This window comes from Stigmatopora nigra, chromosome 4 (genome assembly GCF_051989575.1).
Source record: "Stigmatopora nigra isolate UIUO_SnigA chromosome 4, RoL_Snig_1.1, whole genome shotgun sequence".
Taxonomy (NCBI): Eukaryota; Metazoa; Chordata; class Actinopteri; order Syngnathiformes; family Syngnathidae; genus Stigmatopora; species Stigmatopora nigra.
Window position 1 is genome coordinate 6,931,743 of NC_135511.1, and position 18,618 is coordinate 6,950,360.

Below are 18,618 nucleotides of genomic sequence, written 5' to 3' on the forward strand. Positions count from 1 at the left end.
CAAGATTTTTTGTCCAATACAAAATTATTGTGTAGATTATCTTTCAATAAAGTGCTTCTATAGCTGGCAATTTGAAAAGTAATATAGGAAAAATTAATACCTATAGATTGCAAACGACAGCCGAGTGGTCGGTTAAGAAAAGGATTGGATGAAAGATTGAGAATGTGGCAAGCTGTACTGTACTGTTATCAAAGTGCCTAAATAATTTAATACCTTCCAACAATTGCAAGTTAATGTTGACAAGTATTCAGAAAATTGTAGCATTTACAACTATGCAAGGACTTGAAAACTGATACTAGCTGAATGATGAAGCATCTGAATGAAATACCATAAAAGATAAGAATATCAAATATGCTGTTGGCAGGGAAATTAAAGACTGGTGGCATGTTGGAAATGTGCGACTAAAATATTTACAGAATCAATTAAAAATATATATGAATAAAACTATTTTTTTTTTTAGCCAGTAATAATCAGTGGGATTGCCAATATGTATGTGGCTGATTTGTGATCATATGCAAAGTGGTCCAGCAAATGTGCTAAATTTGCTTATTAATCACAAAATAACACAGCAGGTAACATATTTATAGTACATTTATTTAGAACAAAAAAAACACATTTTAAATTGTATTTATATTAGAAAAAAATTAAATAAATTGGATAAAAATAAATTAAACTAATAAATAGTCACATTTTCTTGTACTTTAAAGGACAATTGCAATGGTTTTCATCATTTAGTTATTTGTGAATGCTCCAAAACATCACAGGTGTCAGTGCTGTACAAATGAAAGGAATTTGGCGTGGACCATGAAGACTGGTATCAAAGATGAGGATGAAGAAAAACCAGGAGGATGTCACACTGTGACCTCACATGTTGCAGATGTGATTTTTTTGTCCTTTTTTTTAAACCTAAAATCAAAACATAAAACTATGACTGAACAGCACAAAGCAACATTTTTTGAGAACAATGCAAGGATCAAAGCATCAACTTTTTAAAAAAGTTGTCTATAGAAATAAATATTAGATTCTTGCTATAAAATTCACTTTAGAATTAGACTCAATTTAGACTATTTGAGAAGTACAGTAATCCTTCAAATATCACGGTTAATGTAGAGCAGACATGAATGGGATAATTGAAAAATTGCAAAGTAGGGTCATCCTTATTATAAATACCATTTTTTTTCTTCAGTGTTGAGTCGTAGTAGCAAGAGTGGCTTCCGCTTACGAGTTTAGACATGGATTTTCAATTTTTTATGAACTTAAATTAGTTTTTTAAAATAATTAATAGCACAAAAATCACAAAGAAGTGAATTTGCAATAAGTGTAGTCGCGATAATTGAGGGAAGACTGTACTGTTAAAGTGACTAGTTCCATCTAGCGTTAAAGCTGAAAAGTGCAACAGAATGTAGGCTGAACTCAAGCTAATGTGGTCCATATTCAATGATATTTTCACAAGTTGCAGAGAGTCAAATACTGGGGCGTGAACCATAGCCTGGCCAAAATTCAAACAAAAAAATCCTACACAAAGTCACTCACCTCTTCAAAACGATGCAATAAATGCTGATGACCAGGAAGAAAACGAAAATGGCTGCCCCGCAAGTGACGGAAATGAGGTGCTCGACAGTCATATGAGGAACGTAGAACACGGAGTCCACATCTAAATCATGGCAGCGATTCCCGCTGAATCCGGATGGGCAACTACACGTGGAGGAGAGCGTGTTAAGTGCATTCCAAACAATAAAATGACATGAAAACACAGGAACCGGACATGTTTGTTCAAGTGCGTGCTCCATAACTCACATGCAAGAGGGTTTAGTGCTGTCTTGGGGGTAGATGCAAGTCCCATCATTTAAACAGAAATGTTGATCTGAACTTCCACATGGCCTTTCCTCACTCAAGAGAGGACCTGCTGTGTTACCTAAATAGAGAAAATGGTATTTATTAGTGTTTGGATTTTTTTTTTGTCCTACACATTCTAAGATTTCTGTAGTCTTACACGAAACTAGATGATTAGCTCAGTAATACACATAAAAATGGGATATTTTCCGTTACAAGGTCGTTGACTGCGTAGATGTCCAATCCGTTTTGACTGGGAGGGGCGAATAAATGAACATTCACAAGCTCCTCCCTGTCAAAATGAATTGGACGTCTGCTGCTGTCAATGGCAATAAAACATGAGCTCCAAATTTATATCAAATCTTACTGCTTTGAAGTGGAGTGAAACTTATTGTCGTTTGCGCCGACTGTCCCGATGGAGCGACTAAGAGGAGAAAAACAGCTGAGAGGACACCTGTGGTTGGGGGGGAAAAAACAGGGTTTTATTTATATACCACAACAATATATGAAATGTATATTTCATGGAGCTACTAATAAACTCACCCTTTTTGAGACTGTGTGTGAACATCTCTGCTTGTCAAAATTCTCGCTTGTGTGTGATGAGACGAAAGATCCTCTGAACTTTATATAGCAAAAGCTTCCCGCCGCGGGGATTTTTTTATCGCCACCCCTCAATTAAACAAGAGTTCCCGCAGGGAAGCCGAAGAACTTCCTCTTTGCCCCCGCAAAATAAATTGCATCATTCTTCCTCTAATCTCATGTTTTTGCACATGCACGGGCAAGTTCTGCGATACGTGACATGAAACTCCTTTTTTTTGAGTATCTGAAGCAGGGTTTATTCATTTTCACTTTCCCGAAAAAGGCGGGATGTAAACCAAATGTCCTCGATAGAAAATATATGAAATCTTGTATACAAATAAATTAGGAACAAAAAAAGGAGCAATGGTATAAATATCTCAAGTAAGCAGGTATGGAGTTTGGATAGTTTTAGAGCTTTTCATGTTTGTAGACTATAGGCACCAAGTTACTTCTGGGTTGTGGAAAGTCCTCAATGACCCTTGGTTTGAAATAATGATGACAAAAACTTCAATTAATCGAAAAGCCCATAAATGTCGGAACAGTAACATGTAATAGTCGCGGCGTCATCGGTGACGGCTACAATTTTGCCACCCGGAAGTGCGTGTGAAAAGTAGTGTTTTTACGTGTGTGTTGTGTTAATGCATCAGTGCATTTCTGGCAGCGGTTACAGTGTTTTTCATCAACATAGCCACCGTCATTGGACCCACGCCACCGGGGACGGGAGTAATGAAGCTGGCCTTCTCTTTAACACCTGGGACAAAAAACAAAGTAAAACCCATATAGAATTAAAACATCTTACTCGTGATATCATGCATATTACAGTAATACCTTGACATACGAGCAATTTGAGATACGAATTTTTTTTTCCAGCAAATATTTATCTTGAGATATGAGACACATTTTGATATACGAGCAGAGAGCGGACGCGAGAGGCTGCTCATTAGAAGATCGTGGGCACTGTCTCTCTCCTCACAACTCCCTCGCGTAATGTTTCTATGAGCACTGGGCGGAGCGTCGCATTTGTTTAGTGTTTTTTTTCCCCCAGGTTAGTCAGTGCAAATAGCGGAGCAATCGTTAATACGGGGAGTATAAACTACTTCTCATCCGCAAGTAAGTGGTCGTGCGTTATCCTATTTTGAGGACATTTGTGTGCATCATCATGGGAAGATTTTTGAAGGGAAAACAAAAGTAAACAACCCTCGTCTGAAAGTCAGGGTGGAGGCGGATGCAAATAGAGCCAACCCAGGAGAAGAAAGGTATAAAAATTGAAAACAAAATTAGAATTAAGTTTAGTGCAAGGTTAGATTAAACTTATTTTTGAGTGTCTGCATCGTTATTCAAGTTCATTTAAATTTGTTTATGTTATGATTATGAGCGCGTTGCCGTTCAAGTCAATTCTTGCTTCATCCCTCTCTTTCACTGTCTTGCAAGTTTACTATTGATTATAAACTCCTACTAAGTATTTACCTTCAAAATCCACATCTCCAATGAGTTTCACCTTTCCCGTTTTGCGGTCCACAATACGGTTGATGCCCACGTCAATGACTGCAGCACTCTCTTTTACCATATCTGCCGTAATCAGACCAGGAACACCTAAACACCACGGTGAATAAGCATCAAATCACCTAACAACCAGATTAATTTCCTCAGATTGAACACTAAAAAGCAACCATTTTGTCAAAAAAAAGGAAAGTACGAATTACCTGCAGCGGCAATAATAATATCCGCTAAAATGGTGAGCTCTTTCAGCTGCTCCCTCGGTGTACATCTGTGAGCGATGGTCACCGTGGCGTCACCTGAAATTAAATCAAATTGCAAAACTTAATTATCTCCCCAAAAAATAGTGCCTTGAAATTAGTGATGGACTGAAGTGTTGGTCGTGATATGACATAATCGGGAAATATATAAAATAACAACGTGCGGATTGCTGTAATATGCACTTTTTGTAAAGTAATTTAGTATTAAATGTTAAATGGATTGGATGGATTGAAATAGTGAATGCAATAAATAACAGGCTATTGTGATTAGCAAAAATAAAAATGTTCATCTTGCTGTATTAGTACTCCCAAAATGGTAAATTCCAAGGTTTTCATGTAAAATGATTACAACTGATTGTCAAATGTTATAAAAATATATATATATATTTTGAAGAATGGCATGCCTATGACTCACAGGTGCAAGTGATTCAAGTGCACAACCAGAACACAACACGAATTGAATAAAGAGGGAAAGTTATGGAGGAAAACGCTTAAGTTCAAAAAGCACATATTCATCTCGTCTGTCATCGACATTCTCAATGTAGTGATTGTTCCAAATAAACACAGCTCAAGAAAGGTTTACACAATGATTTCAATGAAAGACAGTATGTGCCATTCACTCATAGCAAAGCAGTGACCGGAGCCTTGGATGAAACCATCAACCCTCAAGGCAAGATTTTAGATCTAGATAGGAATGTCACAGAAGAAAAGGCGAGTCAGAACACTTCAGTACAACCACATCACATACCTGTACGTTTGTGTCGACGTGTCAGCGTCAAGCTAACAAAGAACTTTATGCCCTTTGTTGTATTAAGATCAGATCAAGTAATTGTTATTTTCATCTTTTGCTGTAGTTTTCATGCAATTTGTATTTCTTATAGTTCCACAAAGTGAGGAACGACCTAGGATTGAACCTTTGAACATTGTTACATATATTTGTTGTTAATACTAGGTTGTCATAATTGTTAGATATTTATAAATTCCAACCCTTATAAAGATAACGAGTCTTGACTGTAGGAAAAAAAGTAAAAATATCCACTGAGTCATATGCTCTTCTTTGCCCTGGTTTACATTTTTGGTTTCAACTATGCAGAGGCAAACCATTACATTTTTTTTGCAGTTTCAATAGTTATGGATTTGAGGGATCACTTATTTAACACTCGTTGACAAAAGTCCATGCTTATAAAAGCACTTGAATCTAATTTTTTTGGTTGACTAGTGTAATAAATCTACATTCATATAAGAAAATTACCTTTTAAGGGGCTCAAACAACAGAATTTGAGAAATTCTATTGATTAGATTACATTTTAGTTAAACAGTATCCAAACCAATAATAGCTTGTCATCTAAATATGTCAACAAATCTAGTGAAGCTCGCGTGAGATAAGATCAAAAGTAAATTATCACACACTTCAGGGTGCATTTCACTTCTCTTTTCATATACTGCAGTTTTGTATATACTGCAGGAGTTGTACTGCATCTGTATGGGGTTTTGGTTCCAATAAACAGATTACCTAAATGAATCAAGCTGTCCGTATCTTTAGGAAGGTAAAGTTACGTCGACAACCCAAAGGAATGCATAGCTCAGACGACTTTAATACGTTGTGTCTGGGTAAACGTGGCAAATCTTGTTTCTTCATCTTCAAACGATAATTCCAGAGAACGCATTTCCAAATCTCCTCAGAACTTCCTGCAACCTTATAAGGTCCTTGCCTTTGCTGTTGGAGCCCCCCCTCGCACTCTAGCCACACTCCCCAATGTTTCTTTCTGGTTAAAATTTGTTAGGACAAGTGGGAATGCTTTATTGAAGAAATATGTCCAGTGTTGCAATGTTAATGTGAATGATTAATTGCGGTGAATTACACAATAGACATTATGATTGAATTAAAAGTTGACAAACGGGATGCATTGTTGTTCATTGACTACAATGTCACATTATGCACCAAAGGAGCGAATACTACTACTTTTCTTTTGCATCGTTCGCCCCTAAATCCAACCGAAAGAGCGAATAACGGCTGCAGACCCTCACAGGCAAAATAGATTGGACGTCTATCACCGCCAATGGCACTAAAGCATGTAGGCTCAGGGCCAATTTTCCCAGTTAAAACCAATTTGACATCTACCGTTATATAACGCCTAGTGGTTAGTGAGTCAGCCTCACAGTTATTAAGTCAGAGATCAACCCCAGGTGCGTCCTGACTTTCCTATTTGGAGTTTTCATGTACTCCTCGGACTTGAGGGGGTTTTCCTTGGGTACCCCTGTTTCCTCCCACATCCCCAAAACATGCATGGTAGACTTCTTGGACACTCTAAATTTCCCCTAAGAATGAGTGTGAGTGTGAATAGTTGTCTGTCTCCTTGTGCCCTGCGATTGGCTGGCCACCAAATCATGGTGTCCCCTTACTGGTGCCTATACTTTCCAGGAATAAGCTCCAGCACCCTCCACAACTGTTGTGGGGATAAGCAGTACGGAAAATGAATGTATACACAATGTTAAAAAGCTAAAAAAAAGAGGATTTGAACAAAAGGATCAAATTGTTTGCAACTTTACAATAGATTAGTTGATTAATTTTGAAAGCTTGAATGGAAATTTGACTCTTTAACCCAAATCTTGCGTAAGCGTAGATTGGCATGGCACCAATATGCCCAGTAAGACTGGAAACCTCATTGGATGATGTCAAACAGGAATATCCTTCTTCCTGGTAAAACCCTTTGTTGTGACCTTGACAAGTGTTACGAAAATGTCGACATCATATTTTAGAAATTAATTGGATTAAATGCCTATCAAGGCCACTGGCACTAAAACATAATCACATTTTTATCTCCTCAGTAACTCACCACCAGGGCGCTCATGGTTACGATCAGTATGCAGCAACATGGCAATGGGCATCCCGACATTTTTAGAGCGTCCAGCAACCAGAACATTCTTCCCCACTGTCTCAATACCTGCGTGTCACAATTTTCAAGGAGAAATAGTAGGAGTGAATAATGCCCGGAACCTCAAGGATAGAAGAAAACATCTAACTGAAACAATTTTCATGACATTTTTAGTGCCTTTATCGTTCCTCTCGAGGTAGAACAACGACATATGCATCCGATGATGAAGCCAATGTTGAAATGTGTATATTTTACATCCAGAAAACATTTACACAATGAGTGTTTAAAAGAAAAAAAATGCTTCACTTTAAACCTTGGATAACGATCAAATTAACCGACTCATAATTTTTCTTTCTATTTTTACTTTGTCCGTGAAAAATTTGTAAGTCTAAAATGGTTTGGGGAGGTGATAAAAAATGTGAAAAACTTTACTTCATTAATAGAAAAGAAAAACAATTCAAAGCTTCGGCATTGATTGCAAGGCGCCATCTAGTGGACGTGTTATGGTACACTGGCAAAAGTCGATAGTTCCTTCGAGGCCAGTTTAGCAGTTTGTTGACTTTAATCACTAGCCTTGAAAACCAGTTAAAGAGGTGCATTAACCTGATCTTTTGATGATCTCCCAAACAGCTGCAGGCGTAGCAGGCACCATGGATCTCTGGTCAAGACACAGCTTGCCAATATTCACAATATGGAAACCATCCACATCCTTCTCTGGTGCGATGGCGTTACACACTGCTCTTTCATTAATGTGCTCTAAAAATAACAGAAACATGTCTATGATAATACAGATGGCCGCAACATTTCATTTAAGCTGAAACCAAATGTGATCGTGCAGTCTCAGCTATAAAGGAACACAAATGATGAGCAGACGTTTGTGTTTACCAGGAAGTGGCAGCTGCACCAACAGTCCGCTGACCCGCCAGTCTCGGTTCATCTTGTCTATTAGATCAAGCAACTCCTCCTGAGAGACCGATGAAGGCCGCAACACAGTGTCACTAGATATACCTGTCAAAAAATAGTTTGTCAACTTTTCGACAGTATTACTTGGCTCCTAATAAATGAGCATCAATTCAGTAAACGTTAACGTGCTCATTTACAGGTTGTATTTTCTCTGTAGAAAATCATGTTGACTACTTATTTATTGATTATTTGTGTGCACTTCACGGTGAAGCTTTACATTTCATTTACGTGTATAACAACAATAAGGGCATTCAATTCAATTAACCATCCGTGTTTAGTATTCGCTTTAAATATATCTGGCGCCATCTAGTGTTGTGAATGGGTACAATGTATAGACTCCGATTTTAAGACTGAAACTTTTTCAATTCGAAAAACATCGTCTTATATTCGGGCCAAGATTAAGATAGAAGCATTATAACAACCTTATCATGAAAAACTGTCAAGTGGTTGTATCATGAGGGTCCACTGTATTTTAAAGCATATCACATTTTTTAAGTGTTTTTTGTTCTCACTAATGCAGTGTTTGGAGGGGTAGGATTTCATACCTAAAATGCTAGCAGCACGGGTTTTGTTTCTAACATAGGTTTTGCTGGCTGGGTCGTCCCCCACGAAGACCACTCCTAGGTGAGGTCGCATGTTTCCCTGAGCGACGAGCTCCTCCACATCACGTTGAATCTCTCTATTGAGCTGACGAGCCAACGTCGCCCCAGAAAGCACCACAGCAGCATGCCTAGAGGACATAAATTAAATTGTAAGGACAGGTGTAAATCACCTATTATGTGACAGTTCAGTCTTGATTTATTGGACAATGATACAAACTTAACCAATCATTACATTTGACTGACTTATTATAATTCAATGTGCACGTTTACCACAGTCAGTTACATTACATCTAAAGCTCAGGCTAACCCCCGATTCAGGGTGTCCCTAGCCAAAGTTTGTCCTGAAGTCAGCTTGGATGGGCTCCAGGACCCCCCGCGACCCTTGTGAGGATAACGCAATTCAGAAGAAGAATGAATGAACAGTACATGATAAAAATAGAAGAATAACTACACGACAAAAGGCGTTATGGGTTGAGGTAAATCAATGCTTACAATGAGTGGTTAGTGGGCCGGCCCCATAGTAGGAGACCTGGGTTCAAATCCAGGTCGGTCCATCTGTGTGGAGTTTGCATGTTCTCCCCGGGCCTGTGTGGGTTTTCTCCGGGTACTTGGGTTTCCTCCCACATTCCAAAGACATGCATGGTAGGCTCATTGAGCACTATACATTTCCCTTTAATTACGAGTGTTAGTGTGAATAGTTGTTTGTCTCCTTATGCCCTGCGATTGGCTGGCCACCAATTCAGGGTGTCCTCTACCTCTGGCCCGGAGTCAGCTGGGATAGGCTCTAGCACCCCCAGCGACCCTCTTGAGGATAAAGCGGTTCAGAAAATGAGATGAGACAATAACATAATGCATAATGAAAACTTGACCTAGCCGTGGCTAGCCAGCAGTGTTTAATGGTGACTGAAAAGGAATGACACTATATTTGTCAAGATTATTAGTTTCACATTATTATATATTTGCTTGCAATGAAGACTATGCACCTTTTTTTCAACCAGTATTTCTCACGCGACTGTCTGTTCTTATTAAATGTTTGCTTGTCAGAAAATGGGTTTTTGAAAGCCGCCCACTAAACAAGCCAAGCACCTGCAATGTCAGCGATGAAGCCCCGTGTCCAACCCCCATTTCGATGAAAAAAAAGCCGTCACACACACCTCACGGCCGACTGATGGATATGTCTCCGTTGACTGTCCAATTTTCGGAGCCTGCTTCGCCCGGAGCGGCGGGGATCGGCCAACCTGCTCCATAACGTCCAGTAGGAACGTAGCGGTGAAACAGAAGCCGCCATGTTTTTGAGCGTGAGCGCGACTGTGCGCGTGACTGTTGTCATGGTGATACAGTAGCGGAAGCTGATGCTCGAGTGAGGCTGCATGCTAGCTAGATGATACATTTTTTTCTGTTCAGGGATATGTATTTATTATACTATTGCACATATTATTCGATGAGAATGTAGTAGTATTGCGGCTCAACACTAGCTATCCACAATAAATAATTTCATAGTACTATACTGCACTGCTTATTTTACACCGCTAGATGGCAACAAATCTTATTTCAATGGATGGCACAAAACCTCACCCTGAAGCATCAGGCGTCCCTGGTGTGTAGTATATACCATTTTGCCAACACAATCAGTACAAATTACCCAGAGGACATTTTGCTGTTGCTTTTCATTCCCCCAGGAGTGCAACAGAGTGGCAATTCAATTCTCTGGGTGTGACAATCCAGGAATACTTATTGAATCACTGCAAAAGTTAATCTTTTCTTTAGTCTTAGCGTTGATGGACGAAACAAATAGTGCTAATGTTAAGGCCTACATTTGACATCACTGGACGTATTTAATTCTTGAACTCATTTGCAGCCATTTGCAATGTTTGTTTGAGTTTAGAGTGAAGGTAAGTGTGCAAGGCTGTGTTGTCCATTGTTGGGTTTGTTATGATTGCCTAAGGTTGTTTTGATCAAATGTGGTAAACACCGCACCCCACCCGGCTTGCCTAGGCATGAGGCTGACTAAAAGATGTTGGCAGTATTTGTCCTTGTGTGCTCAAGTGCACCAACCCAGTCGTGATTACAAAAACACCCACCTTCCTCTTTCTCAAAGAGAAATGTTTTTGCAATGTTTCTGCTGATACACATTTGACTGCAATTTACATCTGAAAAGTTCCATGTGACAATGTTCAGTCTCATTTAGCTTAAAAAATGCAATCGATTGTGATGAAGCTGCTCTTGTATTGAAATATTCATTCATTGAATTGAATGTTTTTATTGTCATTATAAAAGTACATTTAGATTTAAAACTTCACCACAAAGTACACAAATAACAACAATGAACAGACATAAATAACAATAAATAGTAAATAAAGAAGTAATAAATAAGCAGTCAACACAACAAACACAAAGAACCAATAAATAACAATAATAATGATAATAAGTTAGTAGTCTACATTTTCTGAACTGCTTAATCCTCAAGTCACAGGGGGTGCTGGAGCCTATTTCCATCTGACATCTGGCACGAGGGTTGATGGCCGGCCAATCGCAGGGCACGATACGGACAACCATTCACGCTCACATTCATCCCTATGAGCAATTTAGAGTGTTCATCGAACCTACCCTACATGTCTTTGGAATGTGGGAGGAAACTGACCTGGATTTGAACCCAGGACCCCAGCGCACTGAGGCCGACGCGCTAACCACTCGCCACACCCGACTGCCATACTGAAATACACTTGTGCTTTTAAAAGTATTTGATAGCAATTCTAACTTATAGTCCATTTTAGGCTTTATGTAACACTGCAGAAAACATTTCACAGTCCATATTTTGTTGCAAATGCATTTGGTATAAACTTTGTGTCTTGGGTACTATCAATTTCCGTATTTTACTAGTTACCACAACACATCCCCTGTGATATGTACTGGCAGTGTATGAGTTAAGCTCAAGATAAATTTTGAACAGATGTCCACTCTAACCACCACTGTCCAAGAAATGGTTTAACTGGAAGGTGTGGCTGTGAATGCTTCTTTTTCAGTGCCATCCACGATGATGCATGTCTTCACAGGGAAAGTGATGTTTGCCTGAATAGAAATAAAAAAACCCACATTATTTACAGTTGGCGGTGGTTCATTCAGTCAAAGCGTGACTCATCGTAGCCTTTTGACAAGACGTTAAAAACTTGTGCCAGCTTGTTTTTTTTTAAAGTTGAGAGTAACGTGACATGATGACACATCACAATGCTTCACAATAGTGACACCACATGTTGATACAATTGTGAACTGTACTTTTCCCTGCTAGTCACTTTCCAACATACTGAAATCATTAGTGAGGTCACTTGTGGTGGAAGTTATCAAAAATAACGCTGTGATAACAAAAATAAACAACAAATTGTAGTCTCTTGACGGCAATGACAAATGTTTCCTGTTTTTTTTTGTCTATCAGTGGGGAGGTAGGCAGATACCAAATTAAATCAACAAAATAGATGTCTCACTTCAAAAATGTGAAATGGGTGTAGGTGAAATTCTTCTTAGTGACTATATTGTTCCACCCAAATTTTTGAATGGAAATGAGTCATGACAAGACACTGCCTTGCCTTTTTCCCGTTAAAAGGGGTATTCCTTTCTCAGTGGTCCCCACCGGCTATTTTTGTATTTTAGGATCATTAAACATGTTTTAATGTGCGAAATCAACTTGTATTTTCCCCTTCTTATAAACAAGACCATCTTATCTTCATCCATTTTTGGTAATGTCAACAGTTTTCCCTCCTCTGCTCGGCTGGTCAGCATAGCAAAACGTGTCAGTAGCGATTTGCACAGATAAAATTATGGATGGGGCAATAGTTAAGCATTTTAATCACAATTAATCACTTAATAACAATTCTGATCCATGGCATTCTGTAAAATAATGAATTCAAAAGTAGTAATTAAAAATATTTTGTCCACTTTCTCCCGAGCTAGCATGGGTTTTCTCCGGGTGCTCCGCTTTCCCCCCACATTCCCAAAACATGCATGGTAGGCTGATTTGACTCTCTAAATTGCCCCTATACATGAGTGTGAGCGTGAATGGTTGTCCGTCTCCTTGTGCCCTGCGATTGGCTGACCACCGATTCAGAATGTCCCCCAGCCTCTGGCCTGGAGTCAGCTGGGATAGGCTCCAGCACCCCCCGCAAACCTAACAAGGATAAAGCGGTTCAGAAAATGAGATGAGATGAGGTAAAAACGAAAGTCCCTCTCTCCCAAAATTACATTCAGGATCACACTTCTATAAATCATATTTACATCGCATTACGTACGCTCCTTGTCACGGCCCCTCCCACACGCACTGCTGTTGGCCGGTCGGACTGGTTATGTAACACATGAAGCCACTGTGCACGTCTGCTACTACAATGATTGCACGGCACATTTAGCAGGATTAAACGTCATTATCGACCCACTGGGTGGCAATGTGTTTTGCAGCATCTGCAGTGTTCTAAATCGAAAAAAACGAATTAAATTTACCTCACCATCATCCATTTTGTGTTTACTTGATATCATTAACACTGTCAGGAATGGCTGTAAATGTAATCTTTCAATACCAATGACGGTAGGAGACGTCCAATCCATTTAGATCTATAAACTGTTAGTATTGGTTTGGCGTCCTTATGCTGTGGAAATGAATGAATACTCTCTCACTCTCCACCTCTTCCTCACGTCTCCCCTCCTCCTTCATCCATCCCAAAGCTGTCATCCCGAGTGCGCTCGGCTCAATCCCCTGAACGCCCGGATGAGAGTCGAACCAGAGCCAAGCGACAACATGGTGGCGTGAGAGAGACTCGGACAAACCGAAAAAGGCGAGCAGACATCACTCACCCGAGACAAGAGCGAGGGGGGGCGTACGAGCGACCGCTGGAATCTGTGACTTTTTTTTCCTCCCACCGGAACCTCCGTAGGTGGAAAACAGCGAGGGCGAGACTCTGGGTGTACTTCGTGGTGTTGTCCTGCTTGGTCGGTAAGTACCTATTTTTCCGAGTTTCCCTTTAACACGCCATTGTTGCTAGGGGTTGTTGTTTTTATTAGGAGCTAGCTTGTTGTATGTCCGTGCTGCGTTCAAGGAGTAACGCGGCCCTGGGTCGAATGTGTACGCGTGTATTTACAGAGCAAGCGTCGTGGCGTAAAGTCGCACTGTCTTTTCGACGCTTTGTGTACTATTTGGAGATGTTCTAAATTTTTATGGCGGCTTGTCTCGCGGCGCGTATAATCACGCTGCTGCTGACACGTGCTGGACTTCCTAAACCCGTGTGTGCATCCACAAAAGCGCACATTTGGTGTTCAAACGCTGACTGCTGGGACTCGGATCAGACGGCAGTTGGAATTAATGCGGGGAGGTGAAAGCGTCAAGTGAAGCCGATTGCTCGGCAGGGGAGTTTTAAATGAGTACATGTTTGTTCGTTCGACTGTTAATCACGCAAGTTGATTTCACTCTGTCTTGCTGCAAGAGTGCTCCGATCTGCTCCGAGGCAGTAGTCATTCGCGCACGCGCACTGTGATCACATTGAAACTAGTTCCCGGATGTATTCGCCAAATCGCGTAAAGGCGTGAAGTTGCCCCGCCCCATACTGGAAATAAATAAATAAATAAATGAAATATATTTTTTTTATTTAAGTTATATTTCCAGGTATTGGTTGGCCAACTTCACGCTAAAGAAAACTGCTGTCCAAGAACTTAAGCTCATTGACACCTATAGGCGTCCAATCCATTTGAACTCGGAGACTGGTAGGGATGGACGTCTATTGGATTGGACATCTACGAGTGACAAACTTAATTACATTAGTATTTTTAGTTCATCATGCATGTTTTTTAATTAATCTATTTCATCCATGCACTGATACTATGTTTTGGATATTTTTTTGCAACTTTAAACAAATTTAACCCTAAAGATTTGGCCAAAATATAAAGATATGTCATAGGAGTGTGCTCGACATGACCCAAAATCCCATGTCCACATATTTGGATACCATGTCTCAATCAAAATTATTGGTATATTTAAAAAAAAAATCATCATTTATATAGGCCCGGTGGACGTGAGTCATAAGTGTGTCAGCCTCAAAGTTCGGAGCTTGAGGGTTCAATTCCAGGTTTGGATGTGCCTGTCTTGAGTTTGCATGTTCTCCCCAGGCTCGCGTGAGATTTTTCCAGGTACTCTGGTTTTCTTCTGCGTCCTAAAAACATGCTCGGAAGGCTGGTTGAACACTCTAAATTGCCCCTAGGTATGAGTGTGTGCGTGAATGGTTGTTTGTCACAATTTAGTCAATTCTCAAGGGTTTGTCAGAGTTCATTTGTCCACCAATATTCACTATTAAACATAAAACTGGCTTTGGGATCGTATTGTTTTTCTTTACTGTTTGAAGTATTAATATAGGTTACTTCCAGTTTGCCATTATTCAAAGTAGCGCTGAAGCACGACTAACTTAATGTTCACCTATTCTAGCAGTCTCTTTTTCCCTGTGTGTTTGCTCCCTATTATTTAATGGAGTCCCATTTGCTGTTGAGAAACCAGCCATTAGACTGAATGTGGGAAGGCAGACTTAATGCCGCTCCTACTGATGAAGGAGCCGATCCCATTGTCAACAAGATGGAGTTTCCACCACACAACAAAGAGCGAGGTGGAAAGAAAAGCAGGAAAAACAATGCAAAACAATCCATCTATAAGTGACATGAAAGTCACAAAATGCAAAAATATTACTGTGTGTAGCAGGGCTATCAAACTATCGGTGTTTTACAGAATTATGGGGGTGGTGTTTACATTTTAAGAATTGAAATAAAATTGTAATACTTTCTACATACACACCTTGAAAAAAATTCAGCTCTAACAGGGAAGTGGTGTCAAAATGTGGTTTGCAAGTTAATAATTAATCTTCATCTAATGATAAGAAAGCAAGAAAGGGCATGTTTGGGTTTTTTCCCCCTGTTGTTTGCACCCAAAGAAAAAGGTGTGCCAGACAAGAGAGAACAGTTTTTGGAGACTTGAAAGCTTGACTTGACCAAAAGACTCAGATTGTTTTTTTTCTTGTCTAACCATAAAAGTTTTAAAGCCACACAAATGCATATTCTTGATAAGATATGAAGATGAATGACTTCCGTCTTTACTGGCACACATACGTACAGTAAAGTTGCTTGCAGGATAAAATCAAGAACTAATGCACCACAGCTGCTTGGTTGGTTTTTAATGTTGAAAAACATGTTACCACTGCTTCCTTCTGACCTGCAAAACATCCATCTTTCCAATAACATTTGGTTAGGTGACAATGCTTGTATTTGCATTTCCACTATCCCTTCCACCTTTGTTGTTTTTTTAGTTGATTCTCTGTTTTGTCCACACAGATAAAATGCTTAGAGCGTGTACTCAAAATAATTCATATCTTACTAAATGGAATGCTTAATAAGAACATTTTTAACTGGTATTTTAAGAGGGATAGTAACTGAACAGGTGGTACAGGCCCAAAAGCATGACTCCCTAGATTGTGTTTATATTTGGAAGGAGATAGAAAAATAGTGTTTTAATTTATATTTATTAATACTCAAGTTGGAGCTTACTTTGAAAGTTAACTCTGTAGATTTAAATACAGATTAAACTTTCCTTTATAAACAATGAAAGATTATTGGTAACACTCACTGGAAAATATTATTTTGATCCAGCTAAAATTAGCATCATGATTTAACTTTTAATTGCAAATATTCACACATGATGTAGAAACACATGCACAAACACAATAAAAATGTTTGTATATTTCCATTCCTGTCACACTGCCCCTAGAGGCCAAGTTGTATCCAGATGGATGTTATTGTTTTGCATTGCCATAATCTTAATATAATTATTTGACTTTTTTAATGCTTGTGCTTTGAAGTTATATTTGAAGTGGAGATTTGTTAGTAAATATTTGTGATTTCTTTTAGAGTTTTAAATAGTTGATCAGTTGATCTTTATTTTTAGGCCTGAGACAATAATGGAAAAGAGAGGGGGAAAAACTTGAGTTGTTCTATATTTGTACATCACATGGAGAACTTACCCCCCTCCATGATTCTAAAATAGGCAATCAGGAATCCTGAATTTGTGATTAGTGTGCAGCGAACCAGTGGCTTCATATTACTTGTATGTGAGGTTAATATAGAAGATATGTAGTTAAGCTGAAACAATGCTTTTATCATTCTGTTACAAAATCTCTCCAATGCAATTTGATTTGAATTGTACTTGACTGTTCCGTGACCTTTCTGTAAAGCCAAAGAAGAGGTAGAAATATTTGCACCCAGCTGAGATCACGTAGCTGCCACCACTGGACGAATAGCAGTTATGTCATTTTTGGTAGTTAAGCGCGAGACCTGTGGGAAAGGGTTCACGTTCAAAAGAGGACATTGTGTGCATATTCTCAACTTGAGCGCAACAGTTTTCATCGAGGTGAGCTTTCTCAGTACCTTGCCTGCATGCACACTACCTGCACTTTTATGGACAATTTAAACTGTCCTTAGTCTGAGCACCCTGACTGCGAACAGAGTGATTAAAGTCACTATTTGTCTCAGGAAAAGCCATCTACCAGAGTACATATTTAACAATAGCGCTCATGTCAAACCGATAAAGTGGATATTTAGAGTTTTTTTCAGGTGAACTAAAGCTGACAAGTTGAAACAGGGCCTCAAACTTCTCAACTTCCGGGAGGAAAGTTTATCTGTTATGTATGTATTACATTGTCTAACAAGTCTTGCTTGTCCGGATAGACCGGCATTTCTTGCTGTTTTTCAGGTATGACAGCCAGTTCTACTCATATCGGATATTGTTAAGGTTAACCCGTTCATTCTGACTTCTTTGCAGTGAATGTTGTCAAATAGGGTCAACATACAGTAGTTAATAAAAGTGTAGATTTTTCTCTTTTACATATTGTCTATGCACAGTATTAAATGGACAGAATATACCTTTACCATGTACATTCCAGCGGAAAGATTTTTTTGTAATAAATTAGAATAAAACCACGGAATTTCATTTTTTCTAATGCATAAAATGTAAATAAATGACTATTTCCAGAAAGTGGCCATCATAAGTAGTGGCTGACATTTTAGCAATCCCAGTGCTAGTTTAGCTAATGAAATGACGTCATTAATACTCATTATTACATACAAATAGACATTTTTTTGTAGATTTTTAAATACGAAAAATAACATTATAACAGGCTATTGGTGGTAAGGGAGAAAAAAAACCATTTAAGTCGCACTTGAGTACTAGTCGCAGGTGAAAAAACTGAAAAACAGTGTGTTTTAGTCTGTAAAATACAGTAATATTTGCCGCAATGTCCCTAAAACAACGTCATGCTACTTAATAAGCTTCTTTAATAATAATTGGCAATTGTTTTTGTTCAGGATTTAAAGAGTATATTTTACTGGTTGATTTATGCTGTGCTGGACAAAAGATGGAATCATCTGAAAAAAAGAAAATGTATGGAAAATGCAGTGAATTTTTCCTCTGGTTTCCATGACAATGCTAGAAAATGCTGGCGGATTCTCTTTACTCGTGTCTGGCAGTATCATGGAACAGTCAGTCTTTCTGGTTCGTCCCACCTCATCCTCAGAGCACAATCACACTCTTATGTCTCGCCTGCCATAGCGATGACATCACATGACAGCGAAGGCAGAGAGAAAAATCATAATGCCGTGTGGGTACGTACGAGAGTATTCTTTTGTTTAGGTTGTTGTTTTTCAAACAAATCTGATAACATTTTGCAACGCTGCCCCCAAAGGTTAAATAAACAGCCGACAGCTCAATACTACCGGAATAAAGATAAAACAATAACCTTGACATGAAAAATGACTTTTTAAATATAACATGGAAAGGAAGGGATAGGTCCGTCCAAACAAGAGAAAGGCCTTTGTTCTCACTGGTCTGTTTCATTGTTTTTAAATATATAATCAAAAGTGAACCTGAAATTGATCCAAATTGTTTTTTTAAAGCCTTATTAGTACTAAAACTTCTCTTATTTATTTTCATCATTTTTATCC

The 18,618-nt window shown here is 39.0% G+C and overlaps 3 protein-coding genes and 1 long non-coding RNA gene across 6 annotated transcripts in view; 1 reads left to right on the top strand and 3 right to left on the bottom strand.

Moving 5' to 3' along the window:
• Positions 1 to 573: 573 nt before the first annotated feature.
• LOC144194963 (epigen-like) lies at positions 574 to 2,548 on the bottom strand. The gene is made up of 5 exons (XM_077714228.1): positions 2,377 to 2,548; positions 2,201 to 2,287; positions 1,798 to 1,915; positions 1,534 to 1,695; positions 574 to 906 (listed from the first exon to the last, which is right to left on the bottom strand). The coding sequence occupies exons 1-5, from the start codon at positions 2,399 to 2,401 to the stop codon at positions 852 to 854; spliced, it is 447 nt and encodes a 148-aa protein (XP_077570354.1). The 5' UTR covers positions 2,402 to 2,548; the 3' UTR covers positions 574 to 851.
• A 107-nt stretch (positions 2,549 to 2,655) lies between these two features.
• LOC144194962 (bifunctional methylenetetrahydrofolate dehydrogenase/cyclohydrolase 2, mitochondrial-like) lies at positions 2,656 to 9,930 on the bottom strand. Its single transcript, XM_077714227.1, has 8 exons — positions 9,765 to 9,930; positions 8,554 to 8,738; positions 7,931 to 8,053; positions 7,649 to 7,801; positions 7,007 to 7,114; positions 4,116 to 4,208; positions 3,880 to 4,005; positions 2,656 to 3,163 (listed from the first exon to the last, which is right to left on the bottom strand). The coding sequence occupies exons 1-8, from the start codon at positions 9,896 to 9,898 to the stop codon at positions 3,048 to 3,050; spliced, it is 1,038 nt and encodes a 345-aa protein (XP_077570353.1). The 5' UTR covers positions 9,899 to 9,930; the 3' UTR covers positions 2,656 to 3,047.
• A 920-nt stretch (positions 9,931 to 10,850) lies between these two features.
• On the bottom strand, positions 10,851 to 14,121 carry LOC144194964 (uncharacterized). The gene is made up of 2 exons (XR_013326017.1): positions 13,447 to 14,121; positions 10,851 to 11,679 (listed from the first exon to the last, which is right to left on the bottom strand). It is a non-coding gene; the product is annotated as an uncharacterized LOC144194964 (long non-coding RNA).
• slc20a2 (solute carrier family 20 member 2) overlaps positions 13,271 to 18,618 on the top strand; it is a 43,271-nt gene continuing 37,923 nt past the window's right edge. For 2 of the 3 annotated variants that reach the window (XR_013326016.1, XM_077714225.1), the window contains exon 1: positions 13,271 to 13,585. The gene's annotated coding sequence lies outside the window, so the exon portion shown is untranslated. The remainder of the gene's footprint in view (positions 13,586 to 18,618) is intronic. The other variant, XM_077714220.1, reaches the window with a different exon arrangement.

Excerpts from the sequence above, each read along its gene's own strand:
- LOC144194963 (XM_077714228.1), bottom strand. The coding sequence starts at position 2,401 with ATGTTCACACACAGTCTCAAAAAGG. Across the intron at positions 2,288-2,376 it reads CACACACAGTCTCAAAAAGG|GTGTCCTCTCAGCTGTTTTT; the intron begins GTGAGTTTATTA and ends CCCCAACCACAG. Across the intron at positions 1,696-1,797 it reads AGCACTAAACCCTCTTGCAT|TTGCCCATCCGGATTCAGCG; the intron begins GTGAGTTATGGA and ends CTCCACGTGTAG.
- LOC144194962 (XM_077714227.1), bottom strand. The coding sequence starts at position 9,898 with ATGGCGGCTTCTGTTTCACCGCTACGTTCCTACTGGACGTTATGGAGC. Across the intron at positions 8,739-9,764 it reads ATCCATCAGTCGGCCGTGAG|GCATGCTGCTGTGGTGCTTT; the intron begins GTGTGTGTGACG and ends TATGTCCTCTAG. Across the intron at positions 7,802-7,930 it reads GGTGCAGCTGCCACTTCCTG|AGCACATTAATGAAAGAGCA; the intron begins GTAAACACAAAC and ends TGTTATTTTTAG.